The sequence below is a fragment of the Lepisosteus platostomus genome, chromosome 13 (genome assembly GCF_059453375.1).
Source record: "Lepisosteus platostomus isolate fLepPlt1 chromosome 13, fLepPlt1.hap1, whole genome shotgun sequence".
NCBI classification, from domain to species: Eukaryota; Metazoa; Chordata; class Actinopteri; order Semionotiformes; family Lepisosteidae; genus Lepisosteus; species Lepisosteus platostomus.
In genome coordinates this window covers 4,632,607-4,658,601 of record NC_142623.1, presented here as the reverse complement: position 1 = coordinate 4,658,601, position 25,995 = coordinate 4,632,607, and the positions used below count along the sequence as shown (strand labels likewise).

The following is a 25,995-nucleotide window of genomic DNA, read 5'->3' as shown; positions in this document are numbered from 1 at the left end:
TAAAATATTATTATATAAATTTTTCACTAGTTTTTTTTTTACACTAAAGTAGAATTTTTGAACTAATATTCCATTGTTTAAAAAAAAAGTCTACTGTGATTTAAACACAATCCAGTATTTCCATACAGAAGCACAAAAAAGGGACAAAAGGGCCCTCTCGTGGACAAATGCAGTATTGCAACACTGGGAAGATCTAAACTAAAACCGATCAATTATAGAATACCGATAGAAAATGAAAGTTATTGGAAACGAATATTAACATTTCAGTGGTTTAAAACTATTAATTAACTAAAAATTAATAAGAATGTACTGAACTTCTGTAGCGGTTACGAGGAATAGACAAACGTTCTGGTAATACTGAACAGAATCAGCCAGTCCCACAAACTGCAGTAACACACAGCAACCATAGGCATGAAGCGATATATATATTTATATTTTTTGACAAGTAATATATTTATAAAAAGTAAAATGGCTCTGAAACCAAGAGGCTAAAATCTTTTGGCACTTCTCCTGTAAATCAGAAGTTTATTTCAGTTTCGGGCAGTGTAACAGTTCAAGAGCAGCCTGGTTTATTTCTCAGTTTTTCAAAAGGAGTTTTCTTTCTTTTACAGCTCATGGGAACAGCAATAAGAGCCACTGTGAGCCGTTTGCCAAACCATTTTTTTTTAAAACAGAGCAAGAAAAAAAACCCAGTACTTTTTCTCTTATATAATAGCGTATATGTTTATATTATATAACACAATAAAACAGACATTTAAAAAATCATCACAATGTATCAAGTTCTTGAATCCCCTTGCTTTTAAAAGACAGCAGTTCTACCACAGTGTAGCACGTTTGAGGTAGAGCTGTGAAGAAAAGCTAAAAGTTAAAACAATCTGAAAATGTCAAGTAAATGAACTTAAATCAAACCTAATGTGGGCCCATGGCCATAAAGCATAGTTACAACCACATGTAGACTGCATTTTTGCAGACTTTTATATTTTCTGCTTTTTTCAAAAAATAATAAACCGAAAACTTAAGGAATAAAATAATTTACATTATCTTTGTTGTAAGTATTTTTAATTTCACTAAAGACTATTCATTCATTCATTCATTCATTTTATTAGTAAAAATAACTGTATCTGTCAATACAGGTAATTACAGTCTGATTACTTTGGCATGAGGTATGGTTTTTGTGTACCTATATATATACACACATGATTTATATATACATAAATATATGGAGATAACAATAAAATACAATACAAAATTGTACATCATACTGAGCCAAACAAATGAGAAAACTGTACTGTTTTATCAGCTCCCACCTCCACAGCAAAATGGCAAGGTCTCACACCTCAGATGCATCTAAATTGTCAGGAAAAATAAGCTCATCTGTAAAGTTCTCAGGAGTGTAACACAGTAAAAAAAACACCAGGAAAGAATAAAGAGAGTTTTTCGGAATGCTAGTGGTTGTTGAAAGCTTTCTTAAGAAGCTGCACTTCGTCCTGTTAAAGAAGACACAAGCACATGTCAAACTGTGACTTTATCAAGCGGTACAGGTGTTAAACTTTGAAAAAATAAACAGACCAGAAAACAATTTCAAACAATTGCTGCAAAACACAACACCCGCAGAAGTCAGATGAATTCACAGACTTGAAGGAATATCCTACAGGCTAGAACAGATGAACATTTACCCTCATTTGTGGGTACATGTAGGGTGGAATAATTAAGAATTTGGTTTCGAAATCGGTCTTTTACCTAACAGATGCATTAACAGCAGTAAAGGATCTCGATTGATAAAGACAAAAAACACTTAGTGCTTACCTGCAGTGCAGTACGTTTTGCTTTCTCGTCTTTCAGCTCCTGCCTTAAGTCCTCTGTGTCTTTCCTATCACACAAGATATGAGAACCTAGTTAAAAAACAGACACCCTTGACAACTTCTATAAATGTAATCAACTAGGTTGTTTCTTTTAAAAAAGCTGATGGATCATAAAAGTATAACTGTGAAGGTCATCATTTCATATTTATAGCAATAGTGAAGATTTGTAAAGATGCGATGCAAAGTTAAAAGGGACATTTCAGGCAAAAGTCATTTCTCTATATCCACCTATAAAAAAACTGTACTGATAAAAAGTGGTAATTTCACCTGCATAGTTAATGTTATGCAGCTTACACCTTCATAAAATGTGTACTAAATGCCTTTTGCTCTACTTTACTTTCTGCAATTGTTCCCTTTTTTAGTGGCACTTTGCAGATCGCTGTGCTATAATCAGATCGGCACTCACAGGTGCAGAGCCTTCAGGATCTCCAGAGCCAAGCTCAGCTCCTTGACCTCTGCTCTCAGCTTCTCCACTGAGGCCCCGGGCTCCTCTCTGGGTTTGGATGGGACGGGCTTCTGTAGGGGAGAGATCTTGGCAAGTGGCTCAGGCTTTCCTGCTGTAGGATTTTCTATTACCTAGGAAGATATTTGAAGATGCAGTCATTAAAAATAAATCATCTTAAATATGACTTAGTATTGATACTAAGATTATCTCAGTTTCATGTGCTTATCAGCTCACGGAGTGCTTGGTCTCAATTTGTTTCTTTAAGTAAGTGTTCTGTTTCGTAAAGAATATCAGAAGGAGCTTATAAGCTTGCTTTTAAAAGCTTCCCATTTAGAAATACATTCCTAGAATTTTTTTTTTAAATGTAGGAACAATCAATTTGGCTCTTTGGAAAAAAAAAAACATACTGTGAAATTTAGGACAATCACTCAATTCACTCAACAGGAACAGTGAAAGGAAATACTTCACCTTGTGAACTCCTGGTAGCTTTGACTGAAGTTGACTAACTTCGTCATTAGTTTCAGAGGTACTAGGAACCTACATTGGCAAAACAAAACAACACTTATTGCTCTGGTTAGCTCCGGTATAATGCAGTCTATTGTTCTCACCTGACTAATCCCATCGCCTATAAGTCATGCAGGTGTACTTTTTCAAGTTACACATCAATTAAGGTTGATGACCCATCAAGCATGCAACAAAGTCCCTGTTCTTTAGGGGAACTGCCTCTGTTGTACCATAATAGCCTTCAGTTGTGACGTAATGAACCACATCACATTAGCTAGCCTTCAGCAAGAAAAATCCCAAAATATATCACTGCCAATAAACTGATTTATTATTCACTTAATGTCATCTGCTACAAAGGACTGCTCAACAAGTAAATACCCTTGTGGCTGGAAAACAGTAGACATGTTTTGTTGACATTATTACAGAAAATAGGATATGGGTTATTGTAAATCAGGTGAGGTGTGTACACAACAGATCGGTCTCAGTACGAAAGGCCAAAAGCAGTAGTGAAATACAAATATAATTGGGTTAAGACAAGATTTGCTAGTGAATACTTCATTTCTTCTAACACTGACCATGACTTCCTTTTTTTTCTCTACAAGCATAAGCTAAAAAAAAAAAACTTACCGACCAAAGTCAAACATTTTAATCAAGTGACTAATGTAGCCTAAAACAAAAAACGCATGCAATCCTGTTTCTGACGATTTTCCCTTTGAGCATCAGCTGAACGAGGTCAGCCTCCAGCGTAGGGCAATCACTCCCCAGATCAAACATTTCAGAGCGCACACAGCAGTGACACGGCCACTGGCTTAGCAGCGCGGCGCAGACTGCTGGAAAGACGGGGTGCCCTCATACCGGTTTCTGAGCTGTGGCGCCCCAATGCAGGTTGGTGGGGGGTCTCCTCCCAGGAAGCTTAGCTCTGTTGGCGGTGGGGTGAGACAGTTTGTCTGTAGTCACGTCCACTCCATCAAACTGATCTGGCTCTGTTTGAAAACAAAGCATTCAGGGCGGCGCAGAGATTAGTATCGCTGCCTCGCGGTGCTGGGCCCCTGGGCTCAGTCCAGACCAGGGCTGGAGTGTGTATCTTCTCCCTGCGCTCACGTGCCTTTTCTCCGGGTGCTCCGGTTTCCTCCCGCAATCCAAAGACGCGCTGGTAGGTTAATCGGCTTCTGGGAAAACAGGACCTGGTGTCAATGTGCGCATGTCTGTGTCTGTGCCTCTGTGTGCCCTGTGATGGACTGGCGTCCCGTCCAGGGTGTATCCTGCCTTGTGCCCTTTGCCTGCAGGGATAGACTCCGGCTCCCCCGCAATTCGGAATTGGAAGAAGCAGTTAGAAATTAGATGGATGGAGAAGAAGGGAGAAACCCTATAATGCATGACAGATTAATCAAATTCATTCTGTGTAATAATGAAGTGGCAAAATATCTTCTACTGTTTCATGATCTATTAGATATTGCAGGACTTCGACACCATCCCGTACATTGTTTTTTTCCCCACATATATAAAAGTTAACTGTTACTCTGCAGGTGTACACAGGAAGCTGCCGTGGTGGTGTTGAGGTCGGACTCCAAGCACTAGGGTTTGGGACATTTTCGGAAGACACAAAACATCTGGACACATCTAAATGTGGATAGGTCCGAGGCCTCCGGAGCGGCCCGGAGGCTGAGGGGTCCGAGCTGGTTATCTCAATGATAGAGCGCTGGTCCAGTGGCGTTTTGAGATGAAACACGAGATGAATTAATTGAGTGATTGGGAGCCTGAAAGTTAGAGGAGGGGCAGACCGAAAGGTGACGTAACCCGACTGCATCCTTAGAGCCTCAGGTCAACTGTGATTCCTCGTAGAGCCTCCACTGGCCAGGGGGTAACATTAACAACATGGAATTATGTGTGGAAAATTGCAGCTTGCAGGTCAGTATATTAAAATATTCTACCAAGAGCCACCTGTCATATATAGTTCATGTGCATGTGATTGCAATTGTAAGTACTTGTGCACAGATGCTCTTATCATCCTGGAAAAAGAGAAAATAGTTGCAGCTTAAGGTTCAGTCAGATCTCTACGTTTGAATGAGCATGTGAAATGCTGTAATGGCTTCTCACTTTCTCGCTTGGAGGCCGTTACAAGTTAAGGCGGTAAGTGCATTGAGTAGGATGACTGAAGAGATGAAGAATTAACCAGAGTAAAAGCTCAATACTTTGCAAGTGTCAGACGTTTAGGGATTTTGTGAAACTTCAGGTATTCAATGTTGTAAAAGGAATGATAGCTTGGAAAAACATCTGTCTTAACATAACCATAACAGGCACCAACTACACAGCCTCTTCCAGGCCATCACTAAACCTTGGTCTGTGAATAAAAGACCCTCACCTTTTTCCTTTACTTTGTCAGTTGTGTCTTCTGCATGTTTGGGTGACAAGGGAGGCAGGTCTCCATTTTGCCTGAGATTGAATAACAATTAAAATTACTATGCTAATTATCAAAATAAGTAAAATTGATAGCAACAAAGGTTCCAGGTAGAAAGAAGATGTCTTAACTGTGGAAAGAGGGCAAGAAGACTGATAAATTCAAGGGATAAGGCATGTTCAAATCCATTAAACAGATCTTTTTCTAAAAAAACAACAAAACTTCTTTATTTTACAATACAAAAGCAGTGGGAGGTTTATTAGTTCAATTTATTGGACTAGCCCTACAAGGATTCGATGTTGCAGTCAATGCAATAAATGTAAGTTGACTGAAGAAAGAATGTTTAGTCCCTGCTGTCTTCTGTTTGTTAGAGTTTTACACGTTGGTCTATTTGATGTTGGTTTCCAAATTTACATACTACCACAGCTGTCTCCTGTCGTCTCCTAATTACACTACAACCACTGGCTGCTTGTTCTTAATGGATCACTGCCAAAAGCTTTCCCATATGAAACAGTTCCCTGTCTCCTTTAATTACTTTAGCATTGTATAAAAAGCCTTTGTAGTTCTTGGCTAAACAAGCTAAAACAAAAGTAAAATACAACCCTAAAATTCACACTAATCACAACGTACCGTTTGTGTGAACCCCTGATCGGAAATTCACACTATTTGAAATACTGCAAATTTCAGATTGCATAGCAATGTCAGTATCTCAAGTGGACTTCCTTGATGGTGAAGCACAGAAGGGTTCTATGCTACGCAAATACTGTGGCACTGTAAATTGATGGTGGAATTTAAAAAAATACACTTCACCCATTACATCCTGTTTTTGCTGAGCTCACTGTCTGTTAGCCATCTGTGACTGTACGGTCTGTATTTTATGAAGCAGGTGCAAAAACAAAATGCCCTTGCAATGGTAAGAGTGACAATCTTGTGTAGCTGCTGAGATCAAGCTATACAATGACTGCACTTCAGTAAAGTAAAAAGATGGTTCTGTAATATATTAAAATTCTGTAATATATTAAAAAATCTCTGAAACAAATGTGCCTACTCAAGTATTACATGACCAAGTAATCCAAAATTAAAGATATAACATTTAGGGAACTGGTTTATGATACAAAATAATGGTTTAAATTGTTTGAATGTGATATAAAACAATTTAAACGGTTAACATTGCACAGAATGTGCCCTACAATTAAATCTTGGCATTTTCAACATGACCGGCCTTCAATCAAGTCCTGCTAGATTCTGGAGTTCCTGTGCTTGTGTACACAGGTACAGCTTTTTCATTGCCAAGGCACCAGTGCAAATCAAGCAAAGAATGATAAGATGATCTTCTCTCCAATCCATCAATGAGTCTGTTTGCATTGTGCTGTTACAGTAACTCATTCTGAGGCTTACAGGTCAAACCTATTCACTCACCGTATGGGAAGGTTTTTGGGGGGCTTGGTTTTTATTGGGGGAGGAACTTTTTTGATGACTGGGAGCTGCACCTTGGAAGGCAGGTCACTTCTGAGGTCTTTTGTCTCGTGTTTCTCCTCTGCGGGGAAAGAGAGTGTGGCCACAGGCATTCTTTAATACACACAATCGCAACTTTCAGGACAGAAGAAGGTTTGCTGCTCTCAATTCTCATGCAGTATGTGCAGTCCCAGACTGAGCTGAAACCATCTGGGAATTCAAATGCATGCTTTGTGAGAGCTGTGCTAAACAAAACCCAAATTACTGCTTCGTTCTCAAGGTCATACGTGACCTTCAGCATTGTCTGAACCAGCTTCTGACAAAAAACAGAATGAAAGAATTATAGCCTAGCAGAAGTACGTTATAAGCTTTTCTTCCTTAAAAAAAGACGTACTCCAAATATCCTTCTACAGTTTTTACAAGACTCTGCCTTTGCCAATGGCAGAAGGTTAGTCTGCGCAGAGCTATTGCAGATCTCGTGTCCACTGTTGGGTGTACATGTGCCATTTTGCCTTGGACTGCAAACAGCTCCTGTACCCATGTGACCTGAGGGACCCGTCTTGGTGCTGCCTGCAGACTGCAGATACACTGTGCACTTCCACAGCCAGGCAACATGAACTTCCCCAAGCCCCTTACAGCAACATAGGATTCAGCTCCTCTGTTGAATACTTTTTTTCTTAAATCATTTAATATGAGTATAGCTATTTTATTATACATTGAGTAGGTAAAAAAAATCCTATGGTCTGCCTGTGTTAGCTCACCCAGTTTGGTTTCAAGGGCATTAGACTTGTGTAGATAAACACGTCTTCTGTAATTGGTCCCCTGATATGCTGCACTGTGCTTAAAGGTGACGTGAGCAGAGCAAAATGCAGTTTCTTGTGACATATTAAAGTAGGAATCAGGCATTTTCCTAAAAAAATGCAAAGGCAATGTGAGCAATTAAACTAGAAATATTTTATAGATACTGTAAAAGCATAACAAAACCGTCAAAATGGGTTTTTCTTACCATTTGCCTCTCCTTTTGCACAGGGGATAGGATGGGCCTGTTCAAATATCTTTTTCTCCATGAGCAAAGCCTCTTGTTTCACTGTTACAAAAGGAATATGCAAAGCACTCACTTGAGTTTGAGTAATATCACAGTAATTATATCTTGAGCAGATGTTGGAAAGAGCCAGAAGACAACTCAAAACAGACATTTTTTTGCGGCATTGCCGAAAACACAGAAGAACAGAAACCACAATCCGTTTGTGAAGTTTAGCGTGAAGATAATTGTAGTGAAGGAAAAATAACATGGGAAGTTGTACAGTATTTGTTTATAGTACAGACAACAGCTGTGACACATTTTCATGCCCCGGAGAGCTATGATTCCGTTCTGTAACGATGTTACACACAAGTCTTAACTTGCAAAGAGGAATCTAGGACTATGTGTGCAAACACACATTCCTTGCCTTTCTGACTACACTTTTAAGCCTTACAGGGCAGATACATGGACTCCTCTATTGTTGGTGTCCTCTGTTGTATCTGAGAAAAGGGATGCCTCTTGTGGAGGTTTCATGTCGGCTGGGGGGGTGACAAAACTCATTGAGTTTTTAATCTTTCCACCAACAGCTCCCTATACAGTAGAGAAGATGAGAAATTATTCATCAGTTTAAATCAAAGATGGAAGATGGCGTATTTTTCCCTTTTCTGTGTGGGTGCACTCTAGCTGGTCAGGCTTCCTGTAGGCTGGGTGAATTGATGGCTGTGTGTGTGTGTGAATTGTGACACGCTTTCCATCCAGAGTGTTGTCCTGCCTTGTGCCCTATGCTTCCAGGATGAGCTCCAAGTTCCTGAGACTTTTATGAGTAATAAACGGCTTCTGATAATGGTAGAAATTTGCCTGAGCCTCCTCTTCGCTCTATAATTTAATTAATTGGTTATTGCAACCTCGGGCAGCATAACCCCCATATCTGGGCAGCAGAATACTTGTGCCTAATAGAATCAAGTATTGTGGGACAGTAAAGGTTCCAAAAACATAGATCAGCATGACAACATCCATATTTCCAAGTAAACAGCGCAATAGAATGAAATATATACCTATTCTGTATATTTCTCTGAAGTCTGATTTTCCAGTACAGTATTACATTATCTAGGATGTAGACACCATCACAGATTGGTGAAAAGGCACTCAGTGGGGCTTAAATGGACCGCGGAGATGGGGCCTAAAAATCAGCTGACCAGTACAGAGCAAGTACAGTTTCTGCTGCGAAACCTCATGTTGTCTATTTAGAATTTTTACAGGGGACCTTCACACCTTGCAGGGGCTAGTGACCCTCCCTCACAAAACACACGTTTCATCTGAATCTTTCATGAATCTCAACCGTGTAGAATCTGGATGCCTGCCCTTTTTTAGGTTCAGTTAAAAATCTGCTTGAATTGAACCAGTTAAAGGTGATTCTGAGTTACGCAGGAGACAGGTTGGCACCTTATTTACTGCAGTATGTATTATTTGAAAAGGAATAAAATTGAAATATTGGAAATAGTGGAAATATTACAAACCACAGATGGTTTCAGTTAAAACTCCCAAACTGAGATGCAAACCCTGTAAATACCAATGTCATTTTATCTTCATTAGTTTTTTTATGATTTGTGGTGATGGGATCGGTTTACTACACGAGGTGAACTCCAAGTACAGAAAGTACAGAGGTTTTTTTCTTCGACTCGTCCCCTTTGCATTGATAGTTACAGCTACAAGAAACTATAACATGGTGAACCTGAATGTTAAAAGCAAGATATTTTCTCGGAGAGTGAAATAGAAAAGGCTTCAGAAAAAAAGGATATCGAGCTCAAGATTAGTAATAACATCAGCAAATTGTGCCCCCTTTTTGTCAATACAGCAAGGAAAAGCTCATTTCAAAACAAATGTGCCTCAACTGGAAAACACACCAAATATAGTTATCCTCTATTTTTGATTGGCTGAACTATAGGTCTTCAAATATGCATCAGAAACTCTTGTGCGCTCCTTTCTTAGTGACATTTCCCTCCCTGTTACACTTTTAACTCTGTTACAAAATAAAGAACTGTACAATTATTTTTAAAAAGAGGAAATCCTACCTTAAAAGTATTTAAGTGCTGCAGCAAAAATATACAACGTACAATCCAGTAGCATCGGGAGTACAAATGGAAAGATTTGCTGTGTCTGTCACCGAAAGAGGGTTGAACAACCCCCTATGCTGAAGTGATAGAGCTGAGGTGTCATTAATGGAGCCACAGAAGACGTACTTGTAAACTGTTTCCAAGGCTTAAGACTACCTATAACCGGAGTCACGTGCCCCAGTCTGTGGCTTGTGCTTCCTTCAGGCAGTTTAAACTCGCACTCAGAGCTGTTGGACGGATCACAGGAAATCAAGACACTGTGTAAGAAACTGTGTAAGTATAAAAAATACTGAATCATGAAGAAGAGGGGTTAGGGCCTTTTGAGACCGCTTTAAAAATGAATCCAGGCTGTAATGAATTAGCAGCGCCATTCTCCTCCAGTTGCATAGTGGTGTTTTTTCTTGATGCCATTCTGCCACACAGGACACAGTTGTACAGAATGAACAACACCCCACCTGGGGAGGGGGGGATTAAGAGCAGCACTCAACCGACAACCCAGACGAATATTTAAGTGTGTCCTGTCAGTGAACAGTGGGCCTACTCCATTTCCTGCCTTTCTGGACCCTGTTAAAACGTGATGTCATTCTGTGCCTTTTATTTCATGACCTTTAGTTTCTCCAACATGGGAACTCTGTGGCAGAGCCTGACATTTTACTTTTTATACTTTGCTTTGGGTTTCCGTTATGCAACATGATGGGAGTGCTTTCCTTCTTTTTGTACCACTCTAGCTAGCATGCTCTCCTCCCGACATACTTTGTAGCTTGCCGATTGTGAGTCATCGAAAGTCAATGTGGAGCTGTCATATGAGCTAGTACTGTATGGATGTCACAGAGCAGAGAAACTGACAAAAGCAAGCACAACAAATGTGTTAATCGGAAATCATCAGTTTTGATGAACTTGCTTGCAACAAATCTTGGTTTATATCTGTCCATAGAGTGGCAGGTTGCACATGATGGATTGATAGTCACTGAGTTGATCGCCCTGCCTTGACTTTGTATTCCTTCTGTTTTGTTTTCAAGCACAACTCTTTTGGAAGCATCTGTTAAATATGTTTTTGCAAGCAGCAGTTTTGCTTTGGACATTTATCCTCAATATCCCTCTCGTGGCAAGTACATCTTCTCGCCTTTTTTTGTTTCCTGTAAGCAGGAAACATAGTATAGCTCACAAATAAGATTTCTTGGACTTTGTCCAGGAGACTTATTCTGTTCTGTGTGATGTATTACTACCCTTTAAAATGGGTCAAATTAACAGAGAAATTGCTGCTTAGAAAAAATTAAAAGCTAAGCATTTTTTAAATAATCCCATGATGATCAAAGAGATTAAGAAAAATACAGAAAACAAATATGTTTGGAAAACTGAATAATTATTAAACACTTCAATATAACTGAGTACATAACTATTTGTTGGAACTTTTATGTTACAAGGAGATAAAATGTGACAAAGATATCTATAGCTACTTTATGGAATTTTTACTGATGATGTAATTTATTTTTGAAAGATGGCAAAGGGGATTTGTATGAAATGATGACTTGAGATATTGGATTAGTTTGGCATCAAGTATCTGTTCTACACACCATAGTCTGAAATTTCACTTAATTCGTTTCAAATTGACATTGCATTATAAAATACATCTTTAGTGTAGGTTGCACGATGTCAGCAATGTTCTAACTTAGTTGGGCTGTTGTGCAAATTAAGCCAAACCCTATCGCCCAACCACATGGCGCACACAAGCAACTTTCACAGTGTTCTTCCTCTCAGCAATGAACCGTGCTAGCGCAGCAAAACCTCCTTGTTTCTACCCAACCAAGAGAGTTTCAGTATGTTTAAGCACAAGTTTCATACTACTGCTGTGCTTCAATCAGACCTCCCTGAAATCCCTTCAGAAAAACACAGACAAAACCTTCACACTTCTTTTTAAAGTTCTTATACATACTGTATGAATACTTCATACCCTGTATTCCCCTAACTGGAACAGAAATATTACTGCATTTTTTTTTTATGTTCCATAGTATGTTGACTTTTATTACCACAAGCATCTCTATGAAAAAGTCCCATGATTCCTTAGGGTATTTTAAGTCATCTACTGTGTTTGTTTTAATTTAAAAAAAAGGTTTCTACATTAAACTCAATAATAAGGAAAAAACCCTTCTTTATCTTACCCATTGTCAATTATGTTTGCAAATTCATACACCTGTAAGACCACTCAGCCAGAGACGGTTAAAAAAATTCCAAAGGGCTGATTGTTTAAAACATTGACGAATTTCACCACAATGAATATGAGTAAACAGTTAATGATTAGAGAAGCAGGCACGCCAAAACACAAAAACCTTTCCACAACAACAGCAAAAAAAATCTCCTGGGGGCCCCACAAGCTTCCCTGTGAGTAATACAGCAGTTGTTTTTTTTACCTTTTACTGGCCAGAACATAGCTCATACCAGAGATCAAAAAAGAGTGTTTCTAGCGTTCAGTCTGATGGACTCCCTTATCACTCAGATTAGACAGCCCTCTGCTCTGGCTGTTCTACCACTTTTCAAACTGAAACTTACAGTGACATGTCCAGACAGTTCCACGCTCTCACAGACAAGAAAAACTGTGATCACAGAAGGAAGGATCAATCACACACATTCAGAATGTTGTTTTTCTTGATGAGGGAAATAACCATTAAAAAAAACACAGCTCAGATGCTTCCGGAAAAGAGTAGGGATGTTACTGTGGTGTCCTGTCCAAATTCCCGCCTGGCCTTTACCAGTCATAGCCCCTTCTATAAAATGGTGCCATTACCCCCCCACTGATAGCTGATTATAGCTGATGTTAGCTGATGTGTGTTGAGCCATCGCATCATCCAGGTGGGGGGTACACATTGGTGGTGGTGGAGGGGAGTCCCCATTATCTGTAAAGCTTTGATTGGAGTGTCTGAAAAGCGCTATATAAGTGTAACGTATTAATTAAATAAAAATGTTTCTCTGATGATTATTGGCATTGGCATTATGTATTATGTAAGATTAGAATCTTATGTTTAAAATGCTGATAAAATTTCACTGGATAATAGTCTTTGAAAGGATTAAAGTCTTTGAAAATGGGCTAAAACCTTTTTAAAAGCATTTTGGTCTGTGATTTTGCGTGTTTTATTCTTTGAAGCTCTACCTAGCAAGGGGGAAAACACAGATTTGTTTACGACACTAGTAGACCCACACTGCTCTTGAGCTGTGGAGCCTTGCTTTCTCAATGAAGTTACTGTGCAAGATTAAATATCAAGGTGAATTAGTAAAAGAAAATACTTTCTGGAGAGCTGTGGGATTTACAGTTCTTAATGGGCTGACATTAGAGACACATTATCTACAATAGTGGCTCCATAGGATTTGTAATTCATTTTAATAACATCCAAGAGGATTTTGCAAACAGAGCCCAAATATGTTTTGTCCAAAGGTAACTCACAGACTTAAGTAACAAGTCTGTACAGCAGATTGCACAAAGAAATTTCAGATCGTGAGCATAAGAACGGGGAGGGACAGGCTGGTTAATCAGAGCACATTCTCGCAGAACCAGCACCCAGTGTAAGGAATGCAGAGAAAACAAACGTGCACAAATACTGCTGACAGCACTTTAAGGTACTGCCCTGTCTACACTATGTCCTGTCTTGGCTGTATTATAATGTCTATTGTCTAAATTTATTGTCCATGTCTGTTTGTCATCTGTGCCTTTTTTTTCTCTAATGTTACTGGGTACAGCTGAATGAGTAAGCATTCCAATAGACTTGTTGTATATGGCAAATAAAGAAATCTTGAATCCTGAATCTTGAAACGTCAGGACAAATGGTTTCGCACTACTGGGCACATGTGGAAGGCTGTTTCCCTCTTGACAGGACCTAACGTCACAGTGCACCGCAGAAGCCCAATGATATCGACACGAGCGTGCACGTCTGATCTGCACCAGCTCCCAGACGAGCCCGGCTGGTTCCTTACCCGATGCCTTCCTGCTGCCTTTGCGCACTGGAGGATGGTTTGCGTCCCCAGACTGCAAAAATGGAAGATGCAATAGATTGTCAGGGGTCTGCGCAGAAAATGAATCTCTGCACAATGAAAGAAGTAGTTTAACTATAATGCTGTTGTCCCCTTTTTGCTCTCTCACCTCTCTGCCTGTTTATCCTCTAGAAGGACTGGGTTTACATGCCAGCTGGAAACTTGAAGAGGTTTATGGATTCCCTAAGAAGGGGATGTCCTGAGACCAGTGTTCTCAGCTCCGATCATGAAGGACCCTGAGGTTTTGTAGTTTTTGTTCTTTAATAATTTAGCATGAGTGATCCCTTTAATTCAACGAAGCATCATGTGGGAGTCCACAACCAGGTGACCGAAGTGTTATTTTTCCCAAAAATGTTGCTTTACAAGCAAAATTCCTGCTTCACAAATATCTTATTTTTATCATAAAAAAGAACTTATCATTTACTATACACACAAGTTTGTATAGGAAAGGTTTTCATCATTATTACCTGAAAGATTAATGCCATAGGAACCTTTCTCCTAATTTTCAGCACTGGGTTTAAGGCTTGTAATGAGTTATTACACGTCAGTCTTGTGTGATACCTGGACTGCCTTGGTTAGGAAGGACTGGCCTTCCTCACTTTGGGCTTTCTAAACTTTGGATAAAGCACAGGAGTCTCCCGTGCGGAGCAGCAGGAGCAGGTTATCACCCCGAATTCCCACTCACCTCGAGAGGCTGTGTGGGAATGGCCATCACAAAGTTGTCCGGAAAGAAGCCATGTTTGCCATTAATTTCTCCCTCCCACCATCCTTCGTCCTCCGTCGTCTTCACACGCACGGACACACAAACACACACCGTAAAAACACACAATTCACTTGTGTCAGAGATACAGCTTCCTGAAGCTGGAAAAACAGAGCTAAGTCTTTGTGCTCTTTAATCCACATCCAGCAAACTGGAAAAATGGTTCAAAGAACCTCTTGATTGTTACCCTCTTACATTCTTACATTCCCAAAATAGCAAGAAAAGCCGTGTGCATCATCAAATATAGAATCCCTTAATTGACCACAGAGTTAGCAGGCTGTTTCCTTATTATTCTAATTGTGCCACACTTAAATTCCTGGTGATGAGTCATTAATTGTTTTTGGCAGTGTATTATTCTTTAAAGTCATTCCTGATGTCCAAAGTAGCTGAACAGAAAAGACAGGGAAAAACGCGTTTGAAATATATTCATTACCACCCAAGGGCAGAAAACAATGCTTGCATATGTCTTTCACTGAACACTTTTGTTTATTTTTTATCAATAAATAAAGCTTTATTTTAACTGCATCATCACTCCATTCACATGTTGTTATAAAACCATGATCTTACCTTACTGATAATTGTAACAATTTCCCCTTTCTTTAAGGTCAGCTCATCTTCAGCACTGGCAGTGTAATCAAACATCACTTGACAACATTCCTTGACTAAAAGACAAAATAAAAAGGAAAACAATTATAATTGCAAGTCTTGTCTGACAGCATTTTTGTCTTTCAATGCCTACACTGAGTGATTTCCTCTTAATGTATGCGCGTAATTGTTATTGGTCCTATTCTCGATATAATATAAATTTAGCACTTTTTTAGTTTTAAATGTTTTTGTATTATCTCATTATTTTTTGTGCTTTGGTAAAACCTCACTGATCAGCTAAGAGGCTGATACACAACAAAATATCCTGGTTTCTGGAGTACTGTGTTTAAGAACCATGCACTGCAACTTAACAACCGACTCCGACTCTAGAATGTTTGGGAAGAGAAGTCTGTTAAAAGGGACAGACCATTAAATGGTCAAATATTACAAATCCAGCATTTATACTTACTTCTGGTTATAAAGTATGAATAGAAAAATACCTAGAGACCTATTTTAAAAAGCCTGGATCAATCTGAGTGAAGTTTCTTTGGGTCAAGGGTATAAATGCAGTGTCTCAACCGGAAATTCGAACCTACAACCCAACCTGCCATACCCCAGAGCCCTAACCACACCTCCACACTGCTGCCTTGCAATAAACCAATGTCTCCACAAAAGCAGCAAAATCAATCCAGATGTCTAAGAACTGGTGTAGCACTCTCTAACTTGCGTGCTGTTTAATACACGTACTGCTCAGTGTTGAATCCACTGAGGTTGCAACTTTGTGGATCTCAGCAGGATAGTTAAAAACAGCAGCCAGTTAAAGAAACTCATTAAAAGCATGACAGCCTATGGAAACTATTATAGTATCTGTACAAGGATGCAGTAAAAAATCATTTTCTTGCCAGAAACGTAAAAAAGCTTTGTTATTTCAAAACCCCTAAACTGAATATTAAATTAGGTGGGTAGCTGCGTCAGCATGCGTAGGCTGCAAAGGAACAAGTAATAGGTTTATTCCATGCTGAAAAAAAGAAGAAAGAAAACACAACGTTTCGGCCATGAAGCCTTCTTCAGGTGTGAGAAGGAGCGAGAGGCGGGAGCAGGGGACAGAAAGAGAGGCCAATCAAGAGGTGTGAAGTCAGGAGTCAGGATAGGTGTAGAGAGGTATGAAATGAAACCTCCAATGAATGGAGAAAATTTAGAAGAAAAGTAGTCTGTCATTAAGAGAAGGGGGAAGGTGTGATCCTAGCTGCAGGATAATTTTGGTTTCTGTAGTCTTTCTGAGGTATGAGTTTGGAAAACCGTCTTTGAGAACACAGACGGAGAGATTAGAGTGGTCGTGGCCGTCAGAGGTGAAATGAGAAACAATGGGCTTGGAGAGATCTTTAATCTTCACAGCCCTAACATGTTCTCTGAAGCGGTCTCCGAGTCTCCTTCCTGTTTCTCCAATGTAGATGGCTGGGCATTTACTGCAAGAGATACAGTAAATAAGGTTGCTGGAGGTACAAGATGCCATCTGGGTGATCCGGAATTGTCCTGAGGGGCCTTGAATGAGTGTGGTGTTAGATGTGTACTTGCAGGTGATACAGCGAGCTCCAGCAACCTTCCAGAAAGATTACTTGTGCCTGAATATTAAATTGTCTTATATGTATTTAAAAGCTGTGATTTTATTAATAAACTGGTACACTTAAGTATTTATGTTCAGGATGTGTATAGCAAAACAAATGTATGCTAACGTCTATGCCGGAGGAAGAACAGGAGTGAATCTCTATGTGGGTATTTCCAAGCAAAGAAACAAATTATAGTATTATCTAATGGAGTGCGGTCTTTAAATGTAAATGTTTCCAAACAGTCAAAACAAAACACATTTCAGATTTCATAATACAGACCTCAGTGCTCCAAACCTTGCAATTTTAGAAAGTTGTTTTTTACTCTTTACACCAAACCTACTTTAATACTTATAGGCTGACATGCTTCCTTTGGAACTGTGATATGAATAGCAGCTTCTGAAACTTAAGCTAAAATCTTTATCTTTATTGCCACATCCGTAGTGGGAGAATCAGTTTGAGCTTTACAGGAAACAGCCAGGGGACAAATACTAACGCTGAAGTAAATCTGAACAAAAACAGTGCACTTCCTCATGACTCAACTTAACTTTACCAGCATCAGCTCATTATCAGCTGAGCCAACACACCTTCGTGACTCTGAGAGGAGGCATGACAAGGTCAGTCAATCAAACTGCTGCAAGAGGTGACCACTGTATTTACTCTGAATCTTTGTCTGAGTATGGCAGTCATTCATCTTCTTCAGAAGGGTCACATGAGTCCTGTGGTGGCAAAAAAAAACTTTCTTTCTTGTGCTAGACTGCACACTTATGTTCTTGTTCTTATCCTTGCACACTAACACTAACTGCAGAAGCATTGTATAACTTTCAAATGATACCATAGTATCCAGATACTTATAACTCTACAACTCAAATCAAAGTACGTTAAATTAGAATTACGGACTTTCCTTCAGAATGAACACTGAAACATGAATCAGAGGGTAAAAGTACAAGAAAACAAAGCAGAAGTGCATTTAAATCTTCGAACAAGAGGCTCTTATTTACCCAAAGGATATAACAATACAGAAAAAGCTAACAAGCCATGTTGTTTAAGCCAATATCCTGGCTTCTTTCAAGAAACATGTGGATGACATCACTGCTAACTACTAAATGGTTTTTATATGAGCTGAATGGCCTCCACTCCTCTTTAACTGTTCTCATCTAAACAAGGCCTTCTCAGCCTGCGGCCCTTTTTTACTAAAGGGTTTTTCCAGTCAGTTCCCTGTTTCTTTAGATGATGATTGTCAGATTTAAGATAACAAGGCAGGTAGATCCAGTCCTTGGTTTGGAAAGCCTGCCAGAGCAGACTTTAAATAGCCTGCTTCACCTGAGACGGGAGTGGTCATAAATTGCCTGCAGGTGAAACAGGTTTCCTATCAAATTGGGTTTCCTTGGAAATGGCACTGACTGACAGGTGAGCAGAGGCGTGGCCAGTTGCCGCAGTAGCGCTAACCTACTCCTCAGCTCCTGCAAGGGCAAGCATGACAATTTATGTTTTAATTGGACTAATTTTCACAGCTTTAATGAGACATAGCAAACCTACTGATAAACTGTACAGGCCATTCAGGACCTGGACTGGAGACTCCCTTCTCAAACATCCTGCAGTGAATAAACCTGCCTAACACTATTCAAAACCAAGTTGCTTGACTGGCATTTTATAGAACACGGTCCAGCAGGTTTAACGGGTGTTTCTGTGCTGAGAAGTATGAAAATGCCCTCAGGTTGTCCTCCTAAAGCAGGTTTTTGTGTCGTTTTCCTGAACTCATCCCAGTGTTCTGCATCTACCAATGACAGAAACCTACCATTGTTGGTTTTGTGCTTCACTCTGAGACTTGACTTCTCCTGCTTTGGCTGAAATGTAATAGAAAATGTATGATAGTACTGTTGTTTATACAACCACAGATGTGCCATAAATGCTATTCTCATCAATAACATTGTGTGGGCTGCTTATTCTTAACCTTACATCAGTACAATAGTCACCCACCTTGTTACTAAAACTGGTTAAGTATTGAAATGTATGTTACATATTTAAACAGTGATAATAAACAAATACAATCGAATATATACCCAGGAAGTATGAAAGTAAAATGTGTTAGTTTTTCACAGTTATATTTTTTTTATTAATTTGAATTTCTTGCAGACTTCCATTCATGTTAACAGAATTAAACAAGACTGCTGTATTTCACCGTTGACAATTCCAAAGCGATTGAAGTGTGAGAGGGGACCCAGGTCGACCATTTACCTGGGTGACATGTGGCAGACAGCAGTTTCACTTTGCAGCAGATCAGGTGGAGGAAAGAGAAACTGCTTCACCAGTTCAATTATAGGGAAAGTTTTGGTTGGCCAGATTAAACAAGACGCCCAGGTTAACACCATCACAAATAGCACCACAGCATCTCTAACGATTTAGTAGTTAGAAGCTAAATAATGTATTATCTAAATAATGGCACCTTCTTAAGTACAGTGGCCCCTCTCACAATCCAGTAGCATTGATTTATAATTTCTGGTCCAGAAGGAAGAGTGGTTCCTATTGGTCTATAAACACCACTTACAACGGCATATTGACCAGGCCCAGCCTTGCTGAGCTTCAGAGATCTGACAATATCAGTCTAGAAGGCAGCAATTCTGCTGTCAGCTCTTTAAACACCTCCAAACTGTTAGTTTTTGTATTGTGTTTTGATACTGACACCAGTTTGGGACAAGGAACTTGAGTACGATATTCTTACCTCTTTATTGAAGTTACATTCTGATAGCTTGGGCCTTATTTTTGCACCACTGTTTGTTTCATTAAACTTGGCATCTAAACAGACCCCAAAGAAAAGAAGTCATTCAGTAACACTGGAGTAGCACCCACACAAATCTGATCTGAAATACACACAAAGTCATATGGATAACTCAATAAAAACATATATAACAGTATGGGATTCAAGCCTTAGCTAGGTTATCGAAGTGCTGCTTCTTTAGCGAGGGCAATCATTCCATATTTTGATGAGCAGTCCTGCACTGTATTTCTTTTTATGCTCAATATACAGTAGCTTAGTTGCTGCAAAAATAATGGTTTCTCTAGTACCAGGGGGTCAATACTGAAAGCACACTCTGTGACCTGTCCTTCACCTCTGTTGATTTCAATTAGAAAGTGCTGTGATGAACGAACCCTAGGCCTGCGCCCTGCCTTACCTTTAGGAGAAACTTCTTTGACAAAGTTAGATGGGAAAGCCCCTGCTTTCCCATTTTTCGCTCCAAGCCACCATCCATCTTCTATCTGTGGTCAAGACGGAAAAAATAGCAGTTCACCTCCGTGGGCTCTCAGAGCCTGATTTCCCCACAGTATGGATGATAACGACACGATGAAGGAATTTCGTTTGAGATCAACTTTGTCACGCACAAACAGTGCTCAGATCTTTCCACGACAGAACTACTTCTATAAAATGACACTTCCTTAAAATATTATACCTATATAAACTGTATGCAGAAGAGCATCTAGCTATGTCAGAGTCAGACAGCTAGATTCTTAAGCCTCACTAGACATTTTTTAAAGAAATTTGGAAATACCTCGGTAATACCTTTTGACAGACATACCCTGCTTCCTCCCTAAATTTATTACCGTATGAACTAAAACACCCATTAATCCTTTGATGCCTCAAATGAGAATTTAATGGCTGAGCTGTAAAGTTTGTGATCAGCCTCATTTTAGAATGGGAAGGCTTTCTATTGGTTGCAATCTGAAAATCCCTCTAACAGCATTCTGAAAGAATAACTGCATATGTACAGTACACACAATGCCTCTACGGAGCCCAGCAAAACAAGGTCAATGAAAACCACACTGCAGTTAGGGGAGGCACATACTGTAATATATTCTGTTAAATACCTGAAGGAGGTAAACATGCATTTCACAACCACATGAGCTGCTTTTGCCATCTAATGTGGTTTCAGCATGTTCTCTAATAATAATAATATAATAAACTTTATTTTATATAGCGCCTTTAAAGGTGGCTTCTCAAATCGCTTTACAGAATGAAAACAACAATACATAAAAATAATACACAAGATAAAACACAATTACAATATACAGAGGAGACCGTGGATGGTGGTACTAAGAAAAGTAGAAGCAGAGGGGTAAAGAATGGAACCAGTTAAGTAAAGGCTCAAAATCACGGTGCTGGCTGTTTTCAGAAACTCCAGCACCAGCACGGTGATTTCAGTCCATAATCCTTGTTCTACTTGGTGGGGGAAGGAAGGCTCCTACCACCTTACCTCCTTAATGAAGTCAATCACATCGCCCACAGTCAACTCCAGCTCATCCAAATTCATGGGAGTGTACGCAAAGACTGCTTCATACTTTGTGGGTTTCTTCTTTACTGTTTTTGCTGTAAAGATAACAATTCCCACAGTCACTTCCCAGACAGCCAATCTCCTAGAAGTTCTCAATGAAAACCACTACGATTTATGTTGCTGTTTTACATTTTATAGTACTGTGCAACTCTGCACTTGCTCCTTTCTGCATTAGTCTTTTCAGCTTTGAATCGTGTTCAGGGGAGTTCACCACAAGCCAGGAGGACCATATGTTTAAAAACAGAGTTGTAAATGAAGATCAGTGAAACTCAATGCAACAGGACAGTGGCAACTCCAAATGCACACTCCTGAACAGCACCAGTTCCATGAACAGAACAGGGAGAAACCCAGCGATCTCAAAAGCATATCTGCCTCAGTCCCTAGGTCTCTCACCTATCTGACCCATGTGTGATGAAATCAATAAAGACAAGAGGGAGACCACACTAAGTTCAGAGTACTTTGGAAAACCTCCAACTAGAAAATGCCTCACATATGTAAAGAGATTATTAAAACAAGGTTTTAAACGTTAGTTTAGAATTGAAGCTGATTGAAATATATTCCCTGGAGGACACATGCTGAACAAATAAATTCCATGTTTTGGGAAATATCTAATTTTGTTTTACTTTGCTGACTTATGCCACCCAGTTTTCAATCTTGTGGCCTCCACTGTACAGTATGTGCATGACATGTCACATTTCCAGATACCACAACTTAAAATTGCTGAAACCTAAACAGTTAAGCACAAAGGATAGTCTCCATGGATGAATGTAGCAAGAGTTGTAAAGAAAACAGTAATATTGAAAAGGCTGTTCTTTGGAAATATTTGCCTAGAGGCTTAGTTTATTCTGTTGTAGCTTAACCCTGTCCCATTGTCCCAATGCTAGGCTAGGACACACAGGAACAGCCCCATAGCAACTCTGTTTGAGGTGTAATTTGCACAGACTATGCAGGATGATTGGCCATAAGAGTAGTTATAATACCACTCTGTTCTAGCTCTGTTATTTGCGTTGTGCCCATTACCATAACAAAATTTGGAACAGGTAACACAATAAAGGATTCCTCTCCAATAAAAATAATGTCAGCTACTCCTAAAGCCGATACCAAGCACTAGACTTGAAACCTAAACCACTTCCTCTGATGACACACGACACAGAAAGCAAGCAGTGCAACGGCATGCAAAGAAACAGTAGAACCTCACAGAAAAAAAAGCACTGAAGTTTTGTGACAATATTTGATAAGATGTCCAGTTCCTCAATTCTACACGACTTATCACAGCGAGCAGACTTTCTAACAATGTCACGGTACTGTGTTTTCATGGGGTTCCTCTTTCAACCATTTACAAATCCCATGCTAACTTTTAATATCATCCAGGTCAAGGCTGAATACAAAAAATACATACATTACAATACATTAAATATGCTGTACAATAAAAAGTCGCCCTTTTGAATTTCATCCCAAGCCGTTTCAATTCTAAAATATTTAACTTGCTTTGTGGCAAGGGCTTAAATATAAGATTCCCCAATAGCACTAAATGGCCTAAATAATAATAATTTGGTTAAGAAGTGAATGGCCAATTCACATTAATCTCTGGAATGAAAGGAGAAGTACAATACTTTTTTCTTTTCTCTGTCACCGTAATGCTAAGGAAATATTGTACATACTGTAAAGTAAAATGAAAAAGAAAGCCAATTTTACTCCAAAAGTGACAAAATAAACACAAAAGCTGTGTCGCATTTTACCCAGTGAGAAATTTGAGAAATATGTGACCAAAACACAAGAGTTCTTCAAATGCAGTGCACACTACATGATAACATAACACATGATGTCACCCTAACCTGCCTTTACTTTGGGTGATATGTGTGGCTAATTGTTTCTGTGGTACGTGAAGCTTTTTTTATTCCTGTTTTCTTCTGCTTCAGTACTGAGATGGGAGGATTCCCATATTCTTTACTTAATGTTATTAGAGGACTTTTCTGGCACACTGGTCTCAAAGCCATAGTGCGAATCCTTGTTCTTGACACACATTAGTGCCAAAACTGAAAGAGGTGTCTGATTGTTTTGAGGTTTTACTGGCACAAGATAATCGATGGTGGCATGCTGGGGAATTTGTGCAAAGAAAAATGCATTCTTTAATGAAGATATTATCGCTTTCCCTTTGAATCGAGTAGTAACAGTAACAGTTACTAACATCAACTTACATGTTCGAATGCTTCTTGGTATTCTTTTAGAATCCCCTGTTAAATACACGGGTATTTCCTGTGGGAAAACAAAAATGAGCAAGAAATAACATTTGTGTGGAAGTGACATTTTGGCCGGTGAGGTGGTCTGTAAGGTGTAAACAAGAAACCAAGACAAACATTGGAAACATTCATTTTGCACCGCAGTCAGGCCAAATCAAATACACCTCAGAAGCAGACCCACTGCCAGTTCAGTGTCGAAGAAGACCAGCTGTACCTTCGCAAAATTCGCAGGAAAAACTCCCTGCTTCCCGTTCAGTTCTCCTTCCAGCCAGCCCTCTTCCGTCGACTGCTTCACGTTCTTGATGATGTCTCCTGCCTTTATGACCAGCTCATCATCCAGATTACCCACAAAGTCCATCAGCACCAGGACCTCTGCAGACAAGCAGCACCAACATGAATACAAAATGGGTGGCCAGGAGACGGGGAGGGAGGGCTACTTTTAAAAAAGACCCTGAGTGTTTACGTCATCGCTCGCCATTCAAGGTGGGGAAGCAATTAAAAAGGCAAACATTGCGAGGATTTATAGTTAAAAGCATAAATCGCCTCATCACCAATCCCTGGTTAGGTGAACAGAACAGTAAATCTTTACTTTCATTTGGCCTGATTTATAGCATAATGCACACCACAGTGAGGTAAAACATGTCTGAACTGGCTCCCCGGTTGGAACTTATGTGTTCAGACACAGAGGCTGCTTCTACACTGAGCTACAAGGCCCAGGAATCACATCCAGCTTCAGGCATCAGATTTTGTGTTCTGCTTTTACTCCGATTCCATTTCATCTGGTTCCTTTAAGAAATCCGGTGTTAATAAACAAACATGTGGTAGCACTGTTTTCCACTTAACACACCCTGAAAATGGCCTTCAGATATGACAGATTAGAAATTCCCATTTTACAACATTGTGTCATCAGACCTGCAGAAACAGGCAGGGAAATTCTCATGTCCTGATGTGGGTTTGACAGTATTTTTGTTCAGGTTTTCCTTAAAAAATTTAGGAAAATGGAGCAAGTGGATGGAAAGGTATGAATGATAATATTTGCAAAAGCTCAGTTTAGGCGTGTAGTCTTGTATTTTTTTAACATCTGTTAACTGCAGCATCAGTCAGCTTTGGTGAACCTCGATTTAAATTAAAGCCATTAATGTCAAAACACATTTACAGTGGCAGTGGAAACCACCCTTCCCTGCCTTCTAAATCACTGTTTTGAAGGGGCGCCTCAAACTGCAGTTTGGTTCTTAACCATAAACCCCCAAAAGAGCTTGCAAAAGCAAAAGAAACAGAATAATATTTTGTCAGCTGCTAGCCTCGCCTGTTCGCTGTCGCTCGATTTTTATAAAGAAGGCAATTGCATTCCTTACTGTCTGCCTGGGGAAAGAAACATATTAATGAAGCTATTAGCAAGTATAATCTTTAGAAACTGAAAACTGCTTTGAGACACAATGGTACACCGGTACCACTGTATCCTATAGTGTGTATATGATATATATATATATTCATTTGGGTATAAAAACAGATTCAATCTCACAGTAAAACAAACCATTTAATCCGTTTAGGAGTATAAAAGGCAAATTTCCTGAATTCCTTGATAGTTTGTCTCAAAACCACAGCAATGCTCTTAATTTTTGCCATATAATACAATACAAATAACAGCTGCATTTTTTAATTAATATTTTTATGGCAAATTTTTAGCCAAGCTTTTGGCCTACTCATTCGTGTCAACTCAAGCTACCTATACTTGGATTATTTTCTTTCACTGGTCCTATTATTTAATTGATGAAATAATGGAACAACAGTTCATTTCCCACTCTCCACAGGACTAACCAAAACTTTAAATTTCAATATTAGCCATTTGACAAGCGAACCCATTAATATTTTGTATGAATTGGTTTTTAAGTTTTAAAAATGCTATGCAATCTCTTAGGACAATGAGTTTGAAAAGCAGCTGTTTTCAAAGCACTGAAGAATTTCTACAGTAAAAAGAAATTATTCACCAATGAGTCACTTTACCCAAACGGATTAGTGTGATTAAAACATTCATGTCATTATGTATTGGACAACTTATGGAATTCTGAAAACTGAAATTATAACCTGTTTTGTTTGGTGCCTCTATAAAAATTCATAGCAGACTTATAATTTGAAACTTTATAATGTGGAGAATGGTACACTGCTTTTAATGTAAGAAATGCTGAGAAGTCTAGTTTAGAGATTGTTTGCTACACAAATCTTAAGTCAACTGAGTGTGTACATTTTTTGTCCACCATAAATTTAAACATATCCCACTGCCATTCAAGTGCTCTGTCAACCACAATTAACAACCACCCAGTCTCACTGACCATGTGTCGTAAAAAAACATCTTGTACAACTAAGTCTGTGATATGGACGTTCAGCAGGAGCGCTTTAAAAGATCACCTCTCCCGTCAAGACTTTGTAAGCGCACAGCAAGCCTCACTTACCCATCGCTGCTGGAATGTTTTTCTTATTCCTTTCTCTATGCCAGACTCTCGAAGCCGATCTCTGTTAGGAAGTTGGCAGAAACTTCCTGCCAAATTAAAAACTAAAAATCCAGCTCCACTCTCAAAAAGCAAAGCAGCAGCAGCTCTTCCTGTTCATCAAGCACTTAACATATCGAAGGTTCTCTAGCTAGTCACAGCAAGCCAGAAGG

General features: G+C 39.3%; 1 protein-coding gene across 1 annotated transcript; it reads right to left on the bottom strand.

Annotated features, from left to right (window-relative positions):
• Positions 1–696: 696 nt before the first annotated feature.
• mnmip1 (manchette microtubule inner protein 1) lies at positions 697–25,995 on the bottom strand. Its single transcript, XM_088602715.1, has 18 exons — positions 25,787–25,995; positions 23,551–23,708; positions 23,295–23,352; positions 21,019–21,131; positions 19,942–20,026; positions 19,491–19,564; positions 18,567–18,615; positions 15,147–15,241; positions 14,505–14,603; positions 13,763–13,814; positions 7,671–7,751; positions 6,629–6,746; positions 5,174–5,244; positions 3,667–3,794; positions 2,776–2,844; positions 2,269–2,438; positions 1,807–1,870; positions 697–1,487 (listed from the first exon to the last, which is right to left on the bottom strand). The coding sequence occupies exons 1-18, from the start codon at positions 25,788–25,790 to the stop codon at positions 1,446–1,448; spliced, it is 1,530 nt and encodes a 509-aa protein (XP_088458841.1). The 5' UTR covers positions 25,791–25,995; the 3' UTR covers positions 697–1,445.

What these genes read in the sequence shown, in the direction of transcription:
- mnmip1 (XM_088602715.1), bottom strand. An exon ending in TTGTTACAATTATCAGTAAG is followed by an intron (nt 14,604 to 15,146) that starts GTAAGATCATGG and finishes GTGCGTGTGAAG; the next exon opens with ACGACGGAGGACGAAGGATG. An exon ending in TTCCCACACAGCCTCTCGAG is followed by an intron (nt 13,815 to 14,504) that starts GTGAGTGGGAAT and finishes CCATTTTTGCAG; the next exon opens with TCTGGGGACGCAAACCATCC.